The sequence below is a fragment of the Nycticebus coucang genome, chromosome 15 (assembly GCF_027406575.1).
Source record: "Nycticebus coucang isolate mNycCou1 chromosome 15, mNycCou1.pri, whole genome shotgun sequence".
NCBI lineage: Eukaryota > Metazoa > Chordata > Mammalia > Primates > Lorisidae > Nycticebus > Nycticebus coucang.
In genome coordinates, this window is record NC_069794.1 from 519591 (window position 1) to 538631 (window position 19041).

Below are 19041 nucleotides of genomic sequence, written 5' to 3' on the forward strand. Positions count from 1 at the left end.
CTGGGCTGCCAGCAAGGATCTGCCATAGGCTGACTCCCTCCAGGCCCCGTGTTGTACATGAAGATGCAGAGAGCAGGCACGCCTGTAACATCTTGAGTTCACCTCACACCTCCCCTTCCACTTGCAGACCTCCATGTGAGGACAGGATCATCTGAGAGGCATGGAACGCAGGGATGTGGCTTTGCTTGGCCACGGCAAGGGCCACGTCTTCCCTGGTAGTGAGGAGGCTCTGCTGGACACTGAGGAATCCTGATGGGGCCACACTCACTCACCAGGTTCCTGCCAGCCCCAACTCCAGAACTTAGGCCCCTGTGGTGGCCAACACTAGGCCTGCAACTCACAGGAATCACTGCAACACATTCCAGGGTGTGCGTCCACAGACGGCCCCTTGAGCACCAGCCAGAATGAGAAGCCAATGGAGTCACCAACCCACAGACATGCCATCCGTGATCATGGCTAGACGTTCTCCTTGGGCGCTGCTGGGAAGTTTCCCAGGTGCATGGATCCTCCAGGGCGTCCGCAAAGGTCAGCAGGGCCTGCCTCCTTGAGTGGGAGAGCATCCAGAGGGACAGTCCCCAGCAAGGACATTCTTCCCCAAGATGCCAACAGTTCTCTCAAGCCGAATACCAAATGACCGAAGTGCTGCTGGTGGTGGCTGCGGAGACACGTATGCCAGGGGCTTCCACGCTGGCTGCATCGTGACACCAGTAACGAACATCAAAGGCAAAAAACAAGTCTCTGATTCTGGAGACAGGGGCTGTACTCACCACCATTGCATCCCCAAGCAGGCCCTGCCCTGTGCCCCTAAGGGCTGCCTCAGTTTGCCCCCTCACCCCCAGTCTGCCATGACTCACTCCTGGTCTCCTGCTAGTGTTTTAAAGGTGCTGGGTCCCAGGGTCCCAGGAACACTGGGGAGAGAAGTGTGTGCAAAGAAAGCATTAGCTACTGATTACCAGAGGATGGGGGTTATTTTCATATATAACTAGAAAACGTAGGAGTTTTTTCTTATATACAAAATTAGTGTTTCCTCTAGGTATCTTTTTTCAAAATGTGCAAATATTTGTTTTAGAAACAAAAAAGACATATAAGATTTGTAGTACAAGCAAGAGCCCACATAAACCCCCACCAACATCCTCTCTAGCCATCCCTGCTCCAGCTCCGTGCACCACTCTGCCTTCCCTGAGACGCCCCATACCAGGTGACATCACACAAGCAGCCAGAGCCTGCCTGGTACAAGCCACTGCGAAAGTTCAATAAATACATGCAGACAGACAAAGAGATTATCAATATTCTAGGTACTTGTACTGGCTTCATAGTGAGAAACCCATTGACCAGGCTCGGGTATGAGCCTGAACCAAAACATGGCAAGGACCCCCCAAAAAAACAGTGCAACTGGCCCCCAATAGACCAAAAGCCACATTACCCTGGTACAGCGAGGCCTAAAGTAAAACCCCCACTGCCTACTGTCCAGCCCTACTGCCCACTCCTCCCTGACCTGCCCTTGCCTGTGCACCTGCTCAGAGCACCCATCTCCCATGTATGCAGCTCCTGTCACATGACCCCACCCACTGCCCCATCTTGCCAGGCCAACCCCATCTGTTCCCTGCACCTCCTGCCTCCCTCCCATGCAGACATCCACTAACCCCTGCCCACCTGCTGGCCCCAAGGCCCATTAGGTGGTTGCTAGCATCTCCACCATCTCTTCGCTTTCCCTCATGTGTCTCCAGCATCCTCAGCCTCCAGCTCACAGCCTCTGGGTCTGCCCTGGTCCACTCCAAGTCCCAGAGCCTCCAAGGCTCCCCCACATTCTGTGGCCTGCGGGCTCCGTGGAGGCCCACAGCCCTACCAGCCGAGGTCTCAGCCCATCCCTTAGCCCCCAGGGCCTGACAATCACCCTGCCACCCGCTTACCTGCTGCCTGGCCGCCTCGGGAGCCCACCTATCTGCTCGTGTGGTTCCCTCCTGCAAAGACTGCCAGCATCATCTTTTTTTTTTTTTTGAGACAGAGTCTCACCTTGTTGCCCTCAGTAGAATGCCATGACATCATAGCTCACAGCAACCTCAAACTCTTGGGCTCAAGGGATTCGCTTGCCTCAGCTTCCCCGGTAGCTGGGACTACAGGTGCTCACCACAACACCTGACTGTTTTTTAGAGATGGGGTCTTGCTCTTGCTCTTGAACTCCTGAGCTCAAGCAATCCACCTGCCTCAGCTTCTCAGAAGGCTGGGATTATAGGAGTGAGCCACCACATGCGCACAAGCATCATTTTTCTAAAACTGAAAGTCCCACTTCTACTCAGGCAAAAATGTGTTTGCCTGAGAGGATAACCCCTTGATTGGTCCCCACCAGCAGGATGCAGCTCCCCTCCCCACCCCATCCTCCCAGGAATAGGAACAGCCACCTTGCCAAGTGCCCATGGGACTTCATGGTCTGCCCCAACCCAGCCCAGCCGGGTCAGATCACAGTCCTGTCAGCTCCAGGGCACCCCAGACCCTGGGCTAGCCCAGCACCTGCAGGTGCACATCTCAGCCAACCACATGGGAAGGGACATTCAGGTCCTCCTCCTGCAGACTTGACCATCTGCCTACATGTGCCGCCAGTCCACACTGGGTGTGGACACAGACGGTGCTAACTAAATAGGTGTGGAATGAAAGAGGGGCTCAGAGAAACTATTAACTAAATGTCACAGCCTGTCTGACCAGAACTGCATCCTGACAGAGGTGCCAGCCCTGCTCCTCCATGGAGTGCCTGCTGGCACCCAGCCGCCTCGGACGTGCATAGAGCTAGGGCACAGGCACCAGTCGGCAGGGAGCAAAAGCAGCTGGACACCACATCGGAGCTGATGTTGACAAAACCACATAGGGTCCACCTGCATGTTCTTCCTTCCTCTGTAAAGCCTATGTGCTTGAGGACAGAGATGGTGTGTGATCAATGGGGACATGCTGGGCAAGGCTCTTCAGAGATGGTCAAAACCTACAAACTGGTGGAAAGGGTTGAACTTCTGTGAGGTTCAGCACCTGGACACACTTCCAGTGGAGCTGTGTGTACCCCAGGCAGATGCAGCACATCCGGTCTGTACGTTCTTCTGATTCTGTATGGTAAGTAAATCCATGTTCTCTTTTGGTTGATTTACAGAACAATGCACTCTAGGAAACCCTTCTGGGCAGACCTGGTGTTGACGTGAACTCAGCAGATGCTACTGAGCAGTCAGGAACTGCATGGCCTATCAAACAGTCTACATTTCTGGACCCAAAAGCCTATTTCTCCACATAAGTTAAAATATTATTCAGAGGGTTCTGTAGTTTCAAGACAAGTATCAAGCAAACTAACCAACATTTTCACCACATTTCATCTTCCTGAGAAAGAACAGCCAAACAAGTGCTGAGTGCTTGCCCCATGAAAGCTGAGCACACTGTGGGCAGACAGGTGCTGCCCAGCAAGACCCCCTCCTATGTTAGAGCCCTCAACACCCGGGCCCCTCCCGTCCCCAGGGCAGCAACTGCTGAGCCTTGCACCCTATCTAGATTTACAAGTTTAGTACAACCTGGAAAAATTAAGGAAAAGTCAAAGTAACACCATTCGAGCACCACCTGATGGACAGCCAGGACAGGTGGGCACAGACACCCGTGCCCCACTAACCCAGGTCTGGGAAATAAGCCCACAGCCACGTGCTGTCACTCTGAATGAGGGTAGCAGTGCCAGGCATAAGTCTGTCTGCAGCACAAAGCAAACATACTTACATCTTTTGCCATGTTACCAGGTCCGGGAGATCAATGTTATAAACGTTCACCCTCCAGAGAAGAAAAATTATTTTTCTGGTAAAAAAGGAAGAAAAAACAAGAAATGAGTAAAACGAAAAAAGAAGTTAAAAAAAAGCACATCTTAAAGGAAACAATTCCCACCAGCACTGGACACGCCTGCAGGTAGCAGGGACCTTCCTGCCATCAGGCAAAGGTGCCCTCAACCCGCGACGGGGCGGCTAACGACTCCCACACTGGGGTTTCAACCCGTGTCGCCAAATGGAAACGTGTCTCAGGAAAACCAGCCAGAGCGGCCCAGACTCGCGGGGCCCAACTCAGCAGTCCGGGTCACAGCGGAGACCCCCCACCAAAGACCTCCTGCGCCCGCTCTCACACTGGCCAGTGGCTCCGACAGGTGGGAGAGGTGGGGACAGGTGGCTAAGGTGGGCTCACTGGCCCCACCCGCCCCGACCTGTCACCAGGCCTCGGGACGCCCGCGAGGCGCCTCCGGCGCACCGAAACCGCGTCCCCGCGGGGGCGGCCTCCCTCCCCGCCCGCGCTCGGTCGACCTCTGACCCCGGCCCCCAGATGCGGGGCGTGGGCGCTGCCATCGGCCTGGCGGGCCCTAGGACACCCGCCCCGCGGGTCACCTGGCCCCGGAGCACCGATAGTGTGGGCCCTTGGACCCAGGAGCACGCGGGCGCAGGAGGGCGCAGGCCGGGGCCGCGCGGCGCCCGCACGGGGCGATGGCACAGAATGGGGAGGCCCAGCGCCCCTCGCCCGCGCCCGCGTCCCCCGCCCCAGGCCCGGCCCAGCCGCATCCTCCGCCCGCCCGCCCGCCCGCCCGCACCTGGCTCGCCCGGGCCGGCCGCGCGGGCTGGGGGCTGGGGGCTGGGGACCGGGCCAGGCCGGGGCGGCACGTGCGAGCACTGGGAGACGCAGGGCGGGGGCCGGGCCGGGAGATCCCGGCCGTGGCGGGGTCCCTGCCCTGGGCCGAGCGGCGCCGGGACGCGGGGCTCACCCTGGCCGAGCGTCGGGCCAGCGTGACGTGCGCGCGGCGCGGTGACGTGGGCGGCGGCGGCGGGCCCGCTCCGCGCAGCGCGCCTGCGCGCCTTTTCGCGCCTTCGGCGCCCTCCTCCTCCTCCTCCAGCTCCGCGGGCTTCTACTCCTCCCGCCAGCGCTGCGCGTCCGAGGAGCAGGAGGTGCCGTGCGCGCGAGTCCATGTGTGCGCGTGCGCCGGGCGGGGAGGACGGGGCCAGGAGAAGGGCTGTGCGCGCGCGGGGTACGCACCCGGAGGCCAGCGGCAGTGGGGGTGTGCGGGTGTGTGTGTGCACGCGTGCATGTGTGCACGGAGGTGAGGTGGGCGGCTGTGTGCATGCCTGCGTCTGCACTTGCGTGTGTGCGCCGAGGCGAGATGGGCAACTGTGTGCATTCTGTGTGTACAGGAGTGCGTGTGCTTACGAAGGTGAGGTGGGCCGCAGTGTGCATGCCTGTGTGTGTGTGTGTGTGTGTGTGCGCGCGCGCTTCCAAACATTTTTGGCCACTGCCTTGCCTAGTGTGTATGTGCACGCAGGAGTGGGAGCAGGATGTACGCTTGCTGAGTATGCGCCCAGAGAGGACCCTTGTGCGCAGTGCGAATGTGCACAAGGAGCAGGGTAGTTGTGTGCACGTGCACACCCGTAGGAGGGCAGGAGGCTTGGTGGGTGTGGGTGTCATGTGTATGTGGACACGCGGAAGAAAGAAGGAGCTTGAGGGTGTGTGCTTGCCTCACGGAGGTCTCTGCCCCAGCCTAGGCTAAACGCTTGGCTTCCGAGTACGTGCCCACCTTCTCCTGGATTCTCAGCAATTCTGGATGTCCTCAATACCTCCCTCCCCCAACTCTACGCAGCGGGGAAGGAAGACCCAGTAACTGGGGTGGGGAAGGGCCGAAGCAGTTTTTTCGCAGCTCGGACCTGGTACCCCTAGCACCAGAAACAGTTCATCTGGAGCCCGCAGCGCCGGGGCCAAGGGAGAGAGGCAGCCATGTCTGCCGCCCTGAGACCTTGAGCTCGGGGCTACACCGGGTGCTGTGTTCAGTAAGCGAAGCATAATCAGGACTTTGGGAAACCTCAGGAGGGGAACGAAAGCCTCTCTGTCCCAGACACCACCACTTTGCAGGGTTCCACACTTAACTTTTATGCTAAGGCCACTCCTGACCTTTGGGTAAAGCTGCTCCCCAACCTGCACTGGTTACAACTCAATTATCACTGGTGTTTTCTTTGAGAACAAGCAGAAATGTGCAGTTCTGTATGGTCTTATCACAGATAGGTCCTCTGAGCAGTGATGGATGGACAGAAGACTCCCAGAGAAGAAGGACCTTGTCCTGGGCTGGCGGTGTTAGTGCCCTGTGAGCAGGTCCCTTTGAATTTCGCATGTAAAACCCACCATTCAAGTTGCTCAAACAGGCCTGTGTTTTAGCTCTCTTCCTTCTGTTGCACGGGAATTCCTTATTTTTTGACTGAATTTTAATATCCAACCCCTCATAGCAGTGGTAACCCCTTCCCAAGCTCTCCCAGCAGGTGCATCCCGGCCCCTCCCTGACCCCTCTGGGGTCAGGAGAGCACAAACTTAGTGTGGGACTCAACCCTTCCCTACAAACTGCAGCTTCTGGTAGTTCCACCATGTATACAGGTCAATAAGTAATATTATTCAAAGTAATTTCTTCACAAAAATCACTGGAGTTCAGTTCACCTCTGAACTCAAAAGAGGTGCCTTGACCCTGAGCACTCTGAGGCTCTGCTCTGCCTGGAAAGGGGCAGGAGGTCGTTTCTCCTGCCTCCCTTTAGTCACAAATCCCAGAGAAAGTGAATATAAGTTAGTAACAGGTTCTCTCTAAAATGTGTGATGGAGGATCCAAGCATTTTTGGCCACTGCCTTGCCTAGGCTCTTGGCTGGACCAGCCCCCACCAGGGTCTGAGCCTTGGGGTGTGGGATGCTAAGGGGCAGAGTCTTAATGACCCACATCCCAGCAGCTGCCAGGCTGCCCTGTAAGGTAGGGGCTAGAGACCACCCTGTTTCCTGTGTGTGGGCACCAGATTCACCTGCAGGTCCCGAACAGCACATGAGACACATCTGTGCTTTGTTTTAGGAGAAGGAAGTCTTCCCCCTGCCCTAAAACCTTTGTGTGTCTATTCATGGAGCATGGTGCATGTCCTCAGTAAACTGTCCTTTGAACAAGGAGAGAACTTTCTGTGTTTTAATTCTAAATCTGTTACATGTCCAATTAGCCTGGTCTCTCCCTGCAGTAACATCAGTCTTTTGTCCAACAATCTGTTTTCCACCTTCTTGGGCCATCATGACATGGGGATGTAAAGAGGCCTGTGGTGAGGGCTGAGGAGAGGCAGCGACTCATGGAATTTATGGGAGAGTTAAAAATAATATCCTGGGTATGGGCAAATGACTCTCTTTGGAAAAATATCAATAAAGGCATCTGTAGAAAACTTTACTGACAACTTGTATCATGAAATATAAGTTGGTGTGTTTCAGCAAGAAGAGCCCCTGGAGGTGGGGCAGGCAGGATGTGGAGGGGTCTGGAAGCCTGGTGCCATCGACTGAAGCCACCGTGGTTGGCACGAAGTAAAAGGTGGTAACAGACTCAGAATCAACACCAGTGAGGCCAAGGAACCCACCCAGCAAACTGAAGCGTGGCATCCAATTGGCGTCAGATGGTGCAGAGCCCCCAATGCTACCAGTTCACCAGCTTTTCCCTCCCAGGATGGCAGGAAAGTAAATATGGCATCTTGGGCTTCTGTGGTGGGAGGCAGCCACTACTTAATGTGGACAGAGGAGGATGGCTGTGTGCGTCCTGAGCTCACTTGGCTGGGAGATACTGAGGGTCCTGAGGTGTTCTAGAAGCCAGGTAGGCAGAGTCAGAGAGGGAAGTCAGGTGTGACCAGGTTGGGTGGCTGGACCAGAGAACTCAGGAAAGGTTGATTGTAACAAGTGCCTTCCAGGCAGGAGCAACATGCAAGTGGGGCACCAGTAGGCCCTAGGAGAGAGCAGATCAGCTGCACCTGCAGTGGCTGGGAGCTCCGGATGCTCAGACTTCTGAGACCTCCAGGAACGGGAGGTGAGGAGAGAGCCACAAAAGGGGTGAGGGGAGGCTTCCAGAAAGAGGCCAGTGCCTTGGGTCCAGCTACCACGTCACCTACCCTGTTGTGGCTCTGGGGAACCCTCTTTTCCACTCAGATTCAGTCAATGGGAGACATAGAGGAAGGCAGGAGGCACAAGCGGGAGAGCTGGATATGTCACCCTGGCTACAGTGTGGCAGTGTCCCTCCCTGTCCACAATGCCAGCTCTGCTTGGGCCCCTTGCCTGCCTCCTCCTGGGCCTGGGAGGTAAAATATCAAAAAAGGCATCTGTAGAAAACTTTCAGCCCCCTGTCTCTGTCAAGTGCCATATGAAGCTCTCTGTGGATAAAGCCTCTGAGTGACTGTCTGTTCCCTTCAGGGAGCAGGACTGAGTCCACCTCTGAGGGAAGAAGTGGCCGCTGAAGACTGGGATAGATCAGTGCACAGAAGCCAGAAAGGACAGTTTTCTTTCTTTCTTTCTTTCTTTTTTTTTTTTCAGAAAGGACAGTTTTCAATGGCAGGGAGCACAGCAGCATCACATATGTCACCAAAGTTAGAAGGATGAAAAGCGGAGAGAAGAGTGCTGGGTGGGCAGCTGTAGTGACTGGGCAGGCCAGCAGGACAGCTGTGGTGAGGCCTATGCTATATTACTGTATTCCTATAAAATTACCATACATAACATTGCAACAAACTTCTCTTTTCTGTTTTACTCCCTACACTCCCTAAACCCTGAAACATTGTAGATACTTAACTTTTCTCCAAATCTAGATTTTGGAGTCCATTCTATGACTGGAACACAAATTTCTTAAAAAGAAACCATTTAAAAATCTTGGTTTTGTGGACACCTTCATACGCCACTGGTGGGAGTACTAATTAGCATAACCTGTCTGTAAGGCACTGGGCAGTGTGATCAATCCTCAAAATGTCATCTGCACAGTTCAGCTGTCTCCCCCCTCAAAGCAGCTCCTCCATCCAGCATCGCTGGTGCAGTGAAGGGACTGTGTTCCTCGAAATGGCCCAAATGCGACATTCATAACACTCACGTGTTGAAATCCTCACCTCTGCAGTGATGGTATTAGGAGGCGGGGTCTGTGGGAGGGTGACTAGGCCAGAAGGCAGAGCCCTCAGAGTGGGAGCACTGCCCTTGTAAAAGGCCCCATAAAACCCCTTTGCCTGACCCCTATGAGCAGGCATGGCCAAGACAGCTGTCCCAGAACCAGTGGGCAAGACCCTCAGCAAACACTGGACCTGCTACACTGTGACCTTGGACTTCCCAGCCTACAGAACCGTGAAAAACACATTTCTGATGCTTCTATGTTATAGCAGCTTGAACAGACTGATTATGTTCACCTGCTTGTTCACACAGAAACCCAGAAGTCAGATACTCCACCTGCCCTCACTCATTACAAAAATCACCAACTTGATGTGTCTTGAATTCCTTTTTCCAGTCTCCCCTACCTTCACCCCAGCTAGAATAGCATCCTCTTCATGAAGGACTGTAAAAACAATTCCCATCTCTTCTTCCCTCCAGTGTTATCTTACTCTAATCTGTTATCTACTCAGCAGCCAGAGTGGTATTTTAAAAATGGAAATTAGATCATGTTACTGCCTGCTTAAAATTCTTCAATGAACTGACCTGCTTTCTGGGTTGATGAGTAACTAAGAAGCAGTGCAGTAAATAGACTCCAAGTTAAGACTTACTCTTGAGTGCACTGCTACCTCACAATGTGTGGGAAGTGTCTCCAGGGACTATCTCCTAAAGAATGTTCTGTGTGCACTTGAGAAAAATGTGTTCTGCTGGTGTTTAATGGAGTATTTCACATGCGCCTGTTAGGCCCAATTGCTCTGGAGTCTCCTTCAAGTCTCTACTTCTTCATGGAGCTCCTGTCTTGTTCTATCCAGTATCAAAAGTGGGGTACTGAAATCTTCTACCATTATTGCAGAGATGTCTATTTCTCCCTTCAATTCTGTCGAAGTCTGCTTTGTAGGTTTGGAAGAGCTGATCTCTGGCACATATATGGGGCCTGCCCAGAAAGTATCCAGCCATGTATGTATCTATTTTTATATTACATGGATGGACACTTTCTGGACAGCCCTAAATATTTATCATTGTTATATTGTCTTTTTTTTTTTTTTAAAGACAGAGTCCCACTCTGTGCTCTGGGTAGAGTGCCATGGCATCATCATAGCTCACAGCATCCTCAAACTCTTGGGCTCAAGCTATCCTCTTGCCTCCGCCTCCTAAGTAGCTGGGACTATAGGCACCCACCACAATGCCCAGCTATCTTTTCTATTTTTAGTAGAGGCAGGGTCTTGTTGTTGCTTAGGCTGGTCTGGAACTCCAGACCTCAAGCAATCCACTCAACTCAGCCTCCCAGAGTGCTGGAAAGACAGGTGTGAGCCACTGCACCCAGCCATGTTACATCTTCTTTATAAATTAACCCTTTTACAAATTGTTCCTTTTATATACTTTGTCTCTTGAGACAGCTTTTGGATGTAAAGTGTATTTTGTTTGATATTAGTATAGCTGCTCCTGTTCTCTTTTAGTTACTATTTGTACAGAGTATATTTTTCCATCCTTTTACTTTCAACCTATGAGAGTCCTTAAACATAAAGTGACTTTTTTGTAGACAGCACATGGAAACTTTATCCCTTCTTCCAATCTATGTCTTTTAATAGGTGAGTTTAACCCATTTACATCTTTGTAACATAGATTTGTAACTATTTCCATGTATTTATCTTTTAAATAATTTAGAAAATAAAGAGTGGAATTAAAAAGCAAAAATATAAAATTGGCTTTTATACTTGCCCATTTATTTACCAAGAACCTTTATTTCTTCGTATGGTTACTGTCTAGTGTCCTTTCATTTCAACTTGAAGGAATCCTTTTAGCATTTCTTAAAGGACAGATGTAGAGGTAACAAAATCCCTCAGCTTTTATCTGGGGAGTGTCTTAATCGCTCTCCTATATTTGAAAAGGCAGTTTTTCACAATACAGAAGTTTGGCAAGGGCTTTTCCCTCTGCACTTTAAATATGTCATGCCCCACTGCCTTCTGGCCTCTGTGGTTTCTGATGAGAAGCTGGCTGTTAATCTTATTGAAGATCCTTCCTTTAAGAGACAGATCACTTTTTTTTTTTTGAGACAGAGTCTCATTTTGTTGCCCTGTTTTGAGTGCTGTAGTATCACAGTTCACAGCAACCTCCAATGCCCGGGCTTAAGTGATTCTCTTGCCTCAGCCCCTCAAGGAGCTACAAGTGCCTGACACAACACCCAGCTATTTTTTAGAGATGGGGTCTCGCTCTTCCTCGGGCTGGTCTCGAACTTAGGAACTCAGGCAATCCACCTGCCTCAGCCTCCCAAGGACTGGGATTATAGGCATGAGCCACTGCGCCCAGCCTGACAAATCACTTCTTTTTTGCTGTTCAAAATTCTCTGTCTTTCAAGTTTGATTATGTATCTTGTAGGTTTCTTTGAATTTATTCTACTTGAAGTTCACTGAGCTTCCTGGATTTGTAGATTTATATCTTTGATCATATTATACACCATACTGAGATTTATTTCAGGAATGTAAATGTGGTTCAGTATAAGATAATCAACATATCATATTAATAGAATACTATATAGTCAGGCCTTCCTATGGGTGGGTTCCATATCTGTGGATTCAACCAGCCTTGGATTGAAAATGTAGTAAGGCCTACCATGGTCTCATCTGTACTAAACATGTACTGACTTCTTTTCCTTGTCATTATTTCCTAAACAATATAGTATAACAACTATTTAGACAGCATTTACGTTGTATTAGACATTGTAAGTACTCTAGAGTTGATTTAAAGTACTTGGGAGGATGTGGGTGGGTTATATGCAAATTTTATGTAAGCTATAGAGCATCTGTGGATTTTGGTCTTTGTGGAGGGTATATGGACTATTATTCAGCTGTATAAGGGATAAAATTCTGATACATGCATGGATGAACCTTAAAAACATGGTAAGTGAAATAACTGTGTGATTCCACTTAAATGAGATATCCAGAACAGGTACATAAACAAGAGACAAAAAGTAGATTCACAGTCACCAGTGGCTATGGGGAGTTAGTGCTTAATGATACAGGGTTTCTGTTTGGGGGTGATAAAAAAGTTTTGCAAAGGGTTAGAGGTGATGGTTGTGTGACATTGTGAATGTAGTTATTATCACTGAATTTTATACTTAAACTGGTTAAAATGGAAATTTTGTATGTATGTGTATAATTTCCATAGCTTTTAAAAACTAATAATATACCCAAACCATTGTGTATTTTAAATGGGTAAATGGTATATGAATTGTATTTAATACACCAATTTATAAAGGACATTTTGGGGGCAACTGGGAAGAGCTTGCATGTTCCAAATATTAGGTAAGAGAAGAAATTATTTTGCTAAGTGTGATAATGGTCTTGTGTGTTCAATCTCTCTGTATTTTGAAATTCACAAGATAATTGGGAGAGAATTCCATTTCTATTTAATTAGAATGTCTTGACCAGTGTAATATGACAAGAAAAAGAAATAAGAAAGCATAAATATTAAATAGAAAAAGTAAAATTCTTTTTATTTTCAGATGATTATTGCATTATGTGGAACACCAAGGACTCATATCTAATCAGTGAAGTTCCCAGATTCTCTGGATACAAGATTAATGCATAAGAAATCACTTATATTTCTATACACCAACAAATGATAAAAAAATACATATTCAGAATATTTTTCATGCCATTTAAAATATTTACAATGGCATAAAAATATCTACTAATTAGGAATTAACTTAGATGTGCAAAAATGTTATTGAAAAAATAAAAACATTGCTTTAAAAACCTAAGTTAGGCTCGGTGCCTGTAGCACAGTGGTTTCAGTGCCATCCACATACACCAAAGCTGGCGGGTTCAAACCTGGCTGGGGCCAGCTAAACAATGACAACTGTAACAAAAAGTAGCCTGGCATTGTGGCGGGTGCCTATAGTCCCAACTACTTAGGAGGCTGAGGAAAGAGAATTGCTTAAGCCCAAGAGTTTGAGGTTGCTGTGAGCTGTGATGCCACTGCAGTCTACTGAGGGCGCCATAGTGAGACTCTTGTCTCAAAAAGAAAAAATACATAAATAAAAATAAAAACCTAAGTTAGACCAAAAATATTAGAGATATATCATAGTCATGGATTGGGAGACTTAATAGTTTTAAGATGGGCTTTCTCCCAAAACTAACCTGTGCATTAAATGGAATCAAAACCTCAGTATTTTTGGTAGAAATTGACAACTTTTTAAAAAATACTTTATTTTTTAGAGCAGTATTAGTAGTATCAGATTCATAGCAAAACTGAGCAGAAAGTACAGAAAGTTCCCATATACTCTCTGCCCTTCCCCAGCTTCTCTACTCACTAGAGTGGTCCATTTGTTACGATTAACAAACCTGCATAGTCATTATCATTTTCACCTAAAGTTCAGTTTACATTAGGGTTCACACTGGTGTTGCACATTCTATGGTTTGGATAAATGTATAATAATGTGTGTCTACCATGACAGTGTCACACAGAATATACTGTAATAGTTTATTCTGCATTTATTTAATACAGATAGTGCTGCCCTAACAATACTCTGTGCTCTGCCTACTCATCCCTTCCTTCCTTTCTCTAACCCCTGGAAACTTTTTAAAAAATTATTTCCAGTTTTGCCTTTTCTAGAAACAGTCCACCCACTTGGCCTCTCAGAGTGCTAGGATTACAGGCATGAGCCACCGTGCCCAGCTGTCTTATGATTCCCTTGACAGTGTCTTTCATAGAGCATAAGTTTTTAATTTTAATGAAGTCCAGCTATCATTTCTTTTTAGAACTGAATAATATTCTGTTGTCTAAACAGACTACAGTTCATTTATCCATTCCTCTACGTTTTGACAATTATGAATAAAGCTGATTATCAACATCTATGTGTACAATTTTATGTGAATATAAATTCTCAGCTTATCTAGGTACATAGGGAGCACAACTGCTAGAGCATAAGGTAAACATGTTTAGTTTTTCAGAAGCTCCCAACTATCTTCCAAAATGATTAGACTATTTTGTATTTCTACCAACAATAGATGAGAATTCCTGTTCCTATTAATCAATAGCAATTCTCATCCACTGGTGTTGTCAGTGATTTGAATTTTGCCATTCTAACAGATTATTGTGGTATCTCACTGCTGTTTTAATTTGCATTTCACTGATGCCAGGCACTGTGCAGCACCTTTTCATATAAATATCTGTGTATCTTCTTGCCATCTGTATATATTCTTTGGTAAGGTATCTTTTCAGGTTTTTTGCCCATTTCTTGAGTTGTTAATTTTTTTATTGTTGAATTTTAAGAGTTCTCAGTACATTTTTTTGACAAGTCTTTCATCAGATACGTCTTTTGCAAATATTTCCTTCCAGTATATGGTCTGTCCAATCATTCTCTCTTTTTTTGAGACAGTGTCACTTTGTCACCCTCGGTAGAGTGCCATTGTGTCATAGATCACAGCAACCTCCAAATCTTGGGCTTAAGCGATTCTCTTGCCTCAGCCTCTCAAGTAGCTGGGACCATAGGCGCCTACCATAACACCTGGCATTTTTAGTAGAGATGGAGTCTCACTGTTCAGGCTGGTCTCAAACTCCTGAACTCAGACAGTCCACCCACTTGACCTCTCAGAGTGCTAGGATTACAGGCATGAGCCACCGTGCCCAGCTGTCTTATGATTCCCTTGACAGTGTCTTTCATAGAGCATAAGTTTTTAATTTTAATGAAGTCCAGCTTATTATTTCATTCATGGATCTTGTCTTTGGTGTTATAGCTAAAAAGTCATCACCAAAACCAAGGTTATCTACGCTTCTCTCGTATTATCCATTTGAAGTTACATAGTTTTAGATTTTATGTTTAGCTCTATGATCCATTTTAGTGAATTTTTGTGAATGGTGTAAGCACTATGTTAAGATTCATTTTTGTTTTGCATCTATAGTTTTCTTTAATGCCTTTGGGTTTGGTATTAGGGTAATGTTGGCCTCATAGAATGAGTTTATACTCCCTCTGCTTCTATCTTCTGGAAGAGTGTGTAGAAAACTGGTATAATTTTTCTTAAGTGTTTGAACTCATTTGGGCCTAGTGCTTTGTTACAAATTATTGATTAAATTTCTTAATAGACATATAAGCCTATTCAGATTGCCTATTTCTTCTTGAGTGAGGTTTGGCAGGTTATATCATCCAAGGAATTGGTTCATTTCATCTAGATTATCAAATTAGTGGGCAGAATTGCTCATAGTACACATTTATTACCCTTTTAATGTCCATGAGTGGTGTAGTGATTTTCCTTCTTTCATTTTGATCTTAGTAATTTGTGTCTTCTCTCTTTCTTAATCAGCTTGACTAGACAGAGATTTATAGATTTTATTAATCTTTCCAAAGACCATCTTTTGGTTTCATTAATTTTCTCCATTGGTTTCCTGTTTTCATTTCATTGATTTCTGCTCTTTTTTTTTTTTTTTTTGTAGAGACAGAGTCTCACTTTATGGCCCTCGGTAGAGTGCCGTGGCCTCACACAGCTCACAGCAACCTCCAACTCCTGGGCTTAAGCGATTCTGTTGCCTCAGCCTCCCGAGTAGCTGGGACTACAGGCGCCCGCCACAACGCCCGGCTATTTTTTTGTTGCAGTTCGGCCGGGGCCGGGTTTGAACCCGCCACCCTCGGTATATGGGGCCGGCGCCTTACCGACTGAGCCACAGGCGCCGCCCGATTTCTGCTCTAATTCTTATTTCTTTTCTTTTGCTTATGTTGGACTTAATGCTTAATTATGCTTAATTTGATCATCTTTTTCTAGATTCCTAAGGTGGAAGCGTATTCATTTCAGATGTTTCTTTTTTATAATATATACAGTCAATGCTATAAGTTCTCCTCTAAGCACTGCTTTTCTTGCATCTCGCAAATTTTGATAAGTTGTGTTTTATTTTTTTTGATAAGTTGTATTTTCATTTTGGTCAAAATATTCTTAAATTTCTCTTGAGGTTTCTACTTTGGCCTATGTATAATAATAATGATTGTTATTTTGGAGTCAGGAGCTCATTCTATCACCCAGGCTGGAGTGCAATGCATTGTCACAGCTAAGTGAACCTCAAACTCCTGAGTTCAAGCAATTTCCCTAGCTGAACCTCCCAATTAGCAGGGAATATAGGTACCCATCACCAGGCCTAATTCATCTTTCTATTTTTATTAGAGGTGGGGTGGGGGGGTCTTGCTTTTGGTCAGGCTAGTATAGAATTCCTGGCCTCAAGTTATCCTCCTGCCTCAGTCTCTACTTAAAATAGAAAATTAGCCATGGGGGCAGCGCCTCTGGCTCAAGGAGTAGGGTGCCGGTCCCATATACCGGAGGTGATGGGTTCAAACCCAACCCCGACCAAAAACTGCAACGACAAAAAAAAAAAGAAAAGAAAAATTAGCCAGGTATTGTAATGAGTGCCTGTTGTCCCAACTAGTCAGGAGGCTGAGGCAGGAGGATTGCTTGAACCCAGGAGTCTGAGGTTGCTGTGAGCTATGACTCCACAACATTCAACCCGACGCTCTAGCCTGGGCAACAGAGACTGTCTCAAAAACAAACAAATATGCCATTTAACAATATATCAAAAATATGAGGCCAGGAGCAGTGGCTCATACCTCTGTAATCCTAGCACTTTGGGAAGCTAAGATGGATTGCTTGAGCTCAGTTCAAGACCAGCCTGAGCAAGAGCAAGACTGTCTCTAAAAATAGCCAGGTATTGGGGTGGCTGTCTGTAATCCCAGCTACTCGGGAGGCTGAGGAAGAGAATCGCTTAAGCCCAAGAGCTGGAGGTTGCTGTGAGCTATGACGCCACAGCACTTTACCGAGGGTGACAAAGTGAGACTGTGTCAAAAAAAAAAAAAAAAAGTCTTAGTTTTAAAAATCTAGACAACAATTTTTAGTATAAAAGTTGCACACTGATGGTTTGCCCTGCACAGGATTAAAAAGAAAAAAGCGAAGAATACTGCCAACATTTCAAAGCACAAGAGTTTAACATAAGTCCAGATTTCTGCCTTCTTCAGACAAAACCATGGCTGCCCTACCGTCTGTGTTCCTCTGCAGTAGTAGCAGCAGCTCCACATTCAGGCTCACCACATGCCCATGAGGCCACACACACCCGCTCAGCACCTGTTTGCTCACATTTTGATTTCTCTTTCCCATCACTTCCTCCCTGAGTGTGCACTTGTGTCCCTTTGATGTCCTGACAAGAAGGAAGAGCTGCTTAGCAGCTCAGCCCCACAGATCATTCAGTAGGGAGACTCTCTACCGACCTCCCACAAGCAAGGACATGCACATTGTACCTGTGACTGGCATTTGACACTAAAGCCTGTTCATTCCACATTACTGATGAATCCTAAGTTCGGGTAACAGGGCTGGGGACAGAATCACACATTTTTTCACCTATCAAAGGCATCCACATGACAGATGCTTCTTTTCACCCCCTTATTTTATGTAAAATGTAGAGTTCTTGGGCCTCACAAGAATGTTACCAGTACCCATCAGCCTCCCTCCTCCCTTTGCCTCTTTCCTTGTCTGCAGGTCATGTTTTTCCCAGGCACATCCTCAAACTCTTGGTTTAATAAATCTCAATTGATTGAGATTTTTTTCCCCTCATTTACTTCCTAGATTTCACTCTCTTCCATCTCTGTCTTGAATGTCTTTTATTTTGTCTACCTTATCTCCCCTGTGCCTCCATCCTCCTGTCCTGCTGTGTGGAAGTGTGGATGTTGTTGGCTGGCTCCCACTTTCTCAGATCCCGTTGATATGGAGCTGGGCTGTCAAGAGCTGGTGGGCGGGAGGCTTATCGGCTGTGCTCTGGGAGCCATGGGGAGGCTTTTGGTAGCACGTCACAAGGACATAAGAACAGAAGCACAAAAATAAGAAATAAAACTGTCCCATGAGCACAGAGAGAACAGCTGATTGAAGATCACTGTTTTAAGGTAAAAAGCACAGCAGTGGACAGGGGTGGGACAGTTATGGGGGAAGGGGGTTTCTTGCTGGAGCTGTCGGACTCGCCTTGTCTCAGGTGCTGCCATTTGGCGCCAACTTGCCCCAGCCTGGTCTATCTTCAAATGTCCAGGTTCAGGGGCTTAGCCCCATCAGTGTGGTCTCAGGTGTAGATCTGGTTGGAACTCTATCAAACACCCAACTTTAACATTTAGGATGAAAATATTATGACTGCTGTTCAGGACTCTTCCAGACCCAGGCTTCCTGCTTACACTCTGGGGACACACAGCACACTCTGCACTCAAGAAACAGGTGATGTGGCTACTGGGGGCTGGTATGGCCACTGGAGCTCATCAGGGGAGGCTGGTGGGTCTATGGCCCTACAGGACAGGCTCAGGGGATGGACAGGAGGGAAGGAGAGGCCTGCATCCTTCTGGAAGTTGGTGAAAAGGAACCAGGAGATGAGGCCAGAAGAGGGTTCTGTTGGCTCAGTCTGGTAGAGACTGGAAAAGAAAACAGAGGAAGAGGACACCGGCAGAGGTTACAGCAAAGACATGAGGTGTGACAGGTTCACAGAGCCAAGTCCTAGGGTTGGAGGGGCGCCCACCCCGGGCAGAGAAGGGACAGCTGCTTGAATTCTCAGTAGGCAGAGAGCTCAGGAGGCCTTATTCTTTACCGATTACTTATCTCACAAAATGATACTAATTCATGTTCTGGGGGGAACTTGATATCACACTTTCATCAAAGAGGTGTCTTTGAGCTCAACAGAACTGAAAAGCTCCTGGTGGTCCCAGGGCCTGGAGATCCCCAGCTGCACTGGGTCCCAACACCTTGACAGCATGAAGATGTATGCTTGGTCCACAGGCAGCATCCAGGTATGAAGGCCACATCACATCAGACAGGCCAAGCCTAGGCCACACTCACTTGCATCAGCTACACTGGACACACCTGACAAAGAGGAGGAGAAACTGGTGCTGGGCAATCTGGTATCATTTAGAAATGAATAAGCCCAGTGCTTCTAAAAATAAGCACATTTATATTGATTCTCCATTAATCTTCTTGGGACTCGGAACAATTTACTTCAAAGGGGTTTAACTTACGTTAATGCACTCTACAACTTATATGTGTAATACCTGGCATTTTTGTCCCTCTAGCTCAATATTTTGGTCAAATTGTTAGGCCCTTA

General features: G+C 47.6%; 1 protein-coding gene across 4 annotated transcripts in view; it reads right to left on the minus strand.

The window, feature by feature from the left end:
• Positions 1-4893, minus strand: part of TFDP1 (transcription factor Dp-1) — a 38124-nt gene extending 33231 nt beyond the window's left edge. For 3 of the 4 annotated variants that reach the window (XR_008374573.1, XM_053563346.1, XM_053563344.1), the window contains exons 1-2: positions 4589-4812; positions 3739-3813 (exon numbers count right to left, since the gene is read on the minus strand). Coding sequence is in view for 3 of the 4 variants with exons in the window: in XM_053563346.1 (XP_053419321.1) it covers positions 3739-3750 (12 nt within the window). In the remaining variant the exon portion in view is untranslated. Of the gene's footprint in view, positions 1-3738; positions 3814-4588 lie in introns of all 4 variants that reach the window. The other variant, XM_053563345.1, reaches the window with a different exon arrangement.
• Positions 4894-19041: the final 14148 nt, after the last annotated feature.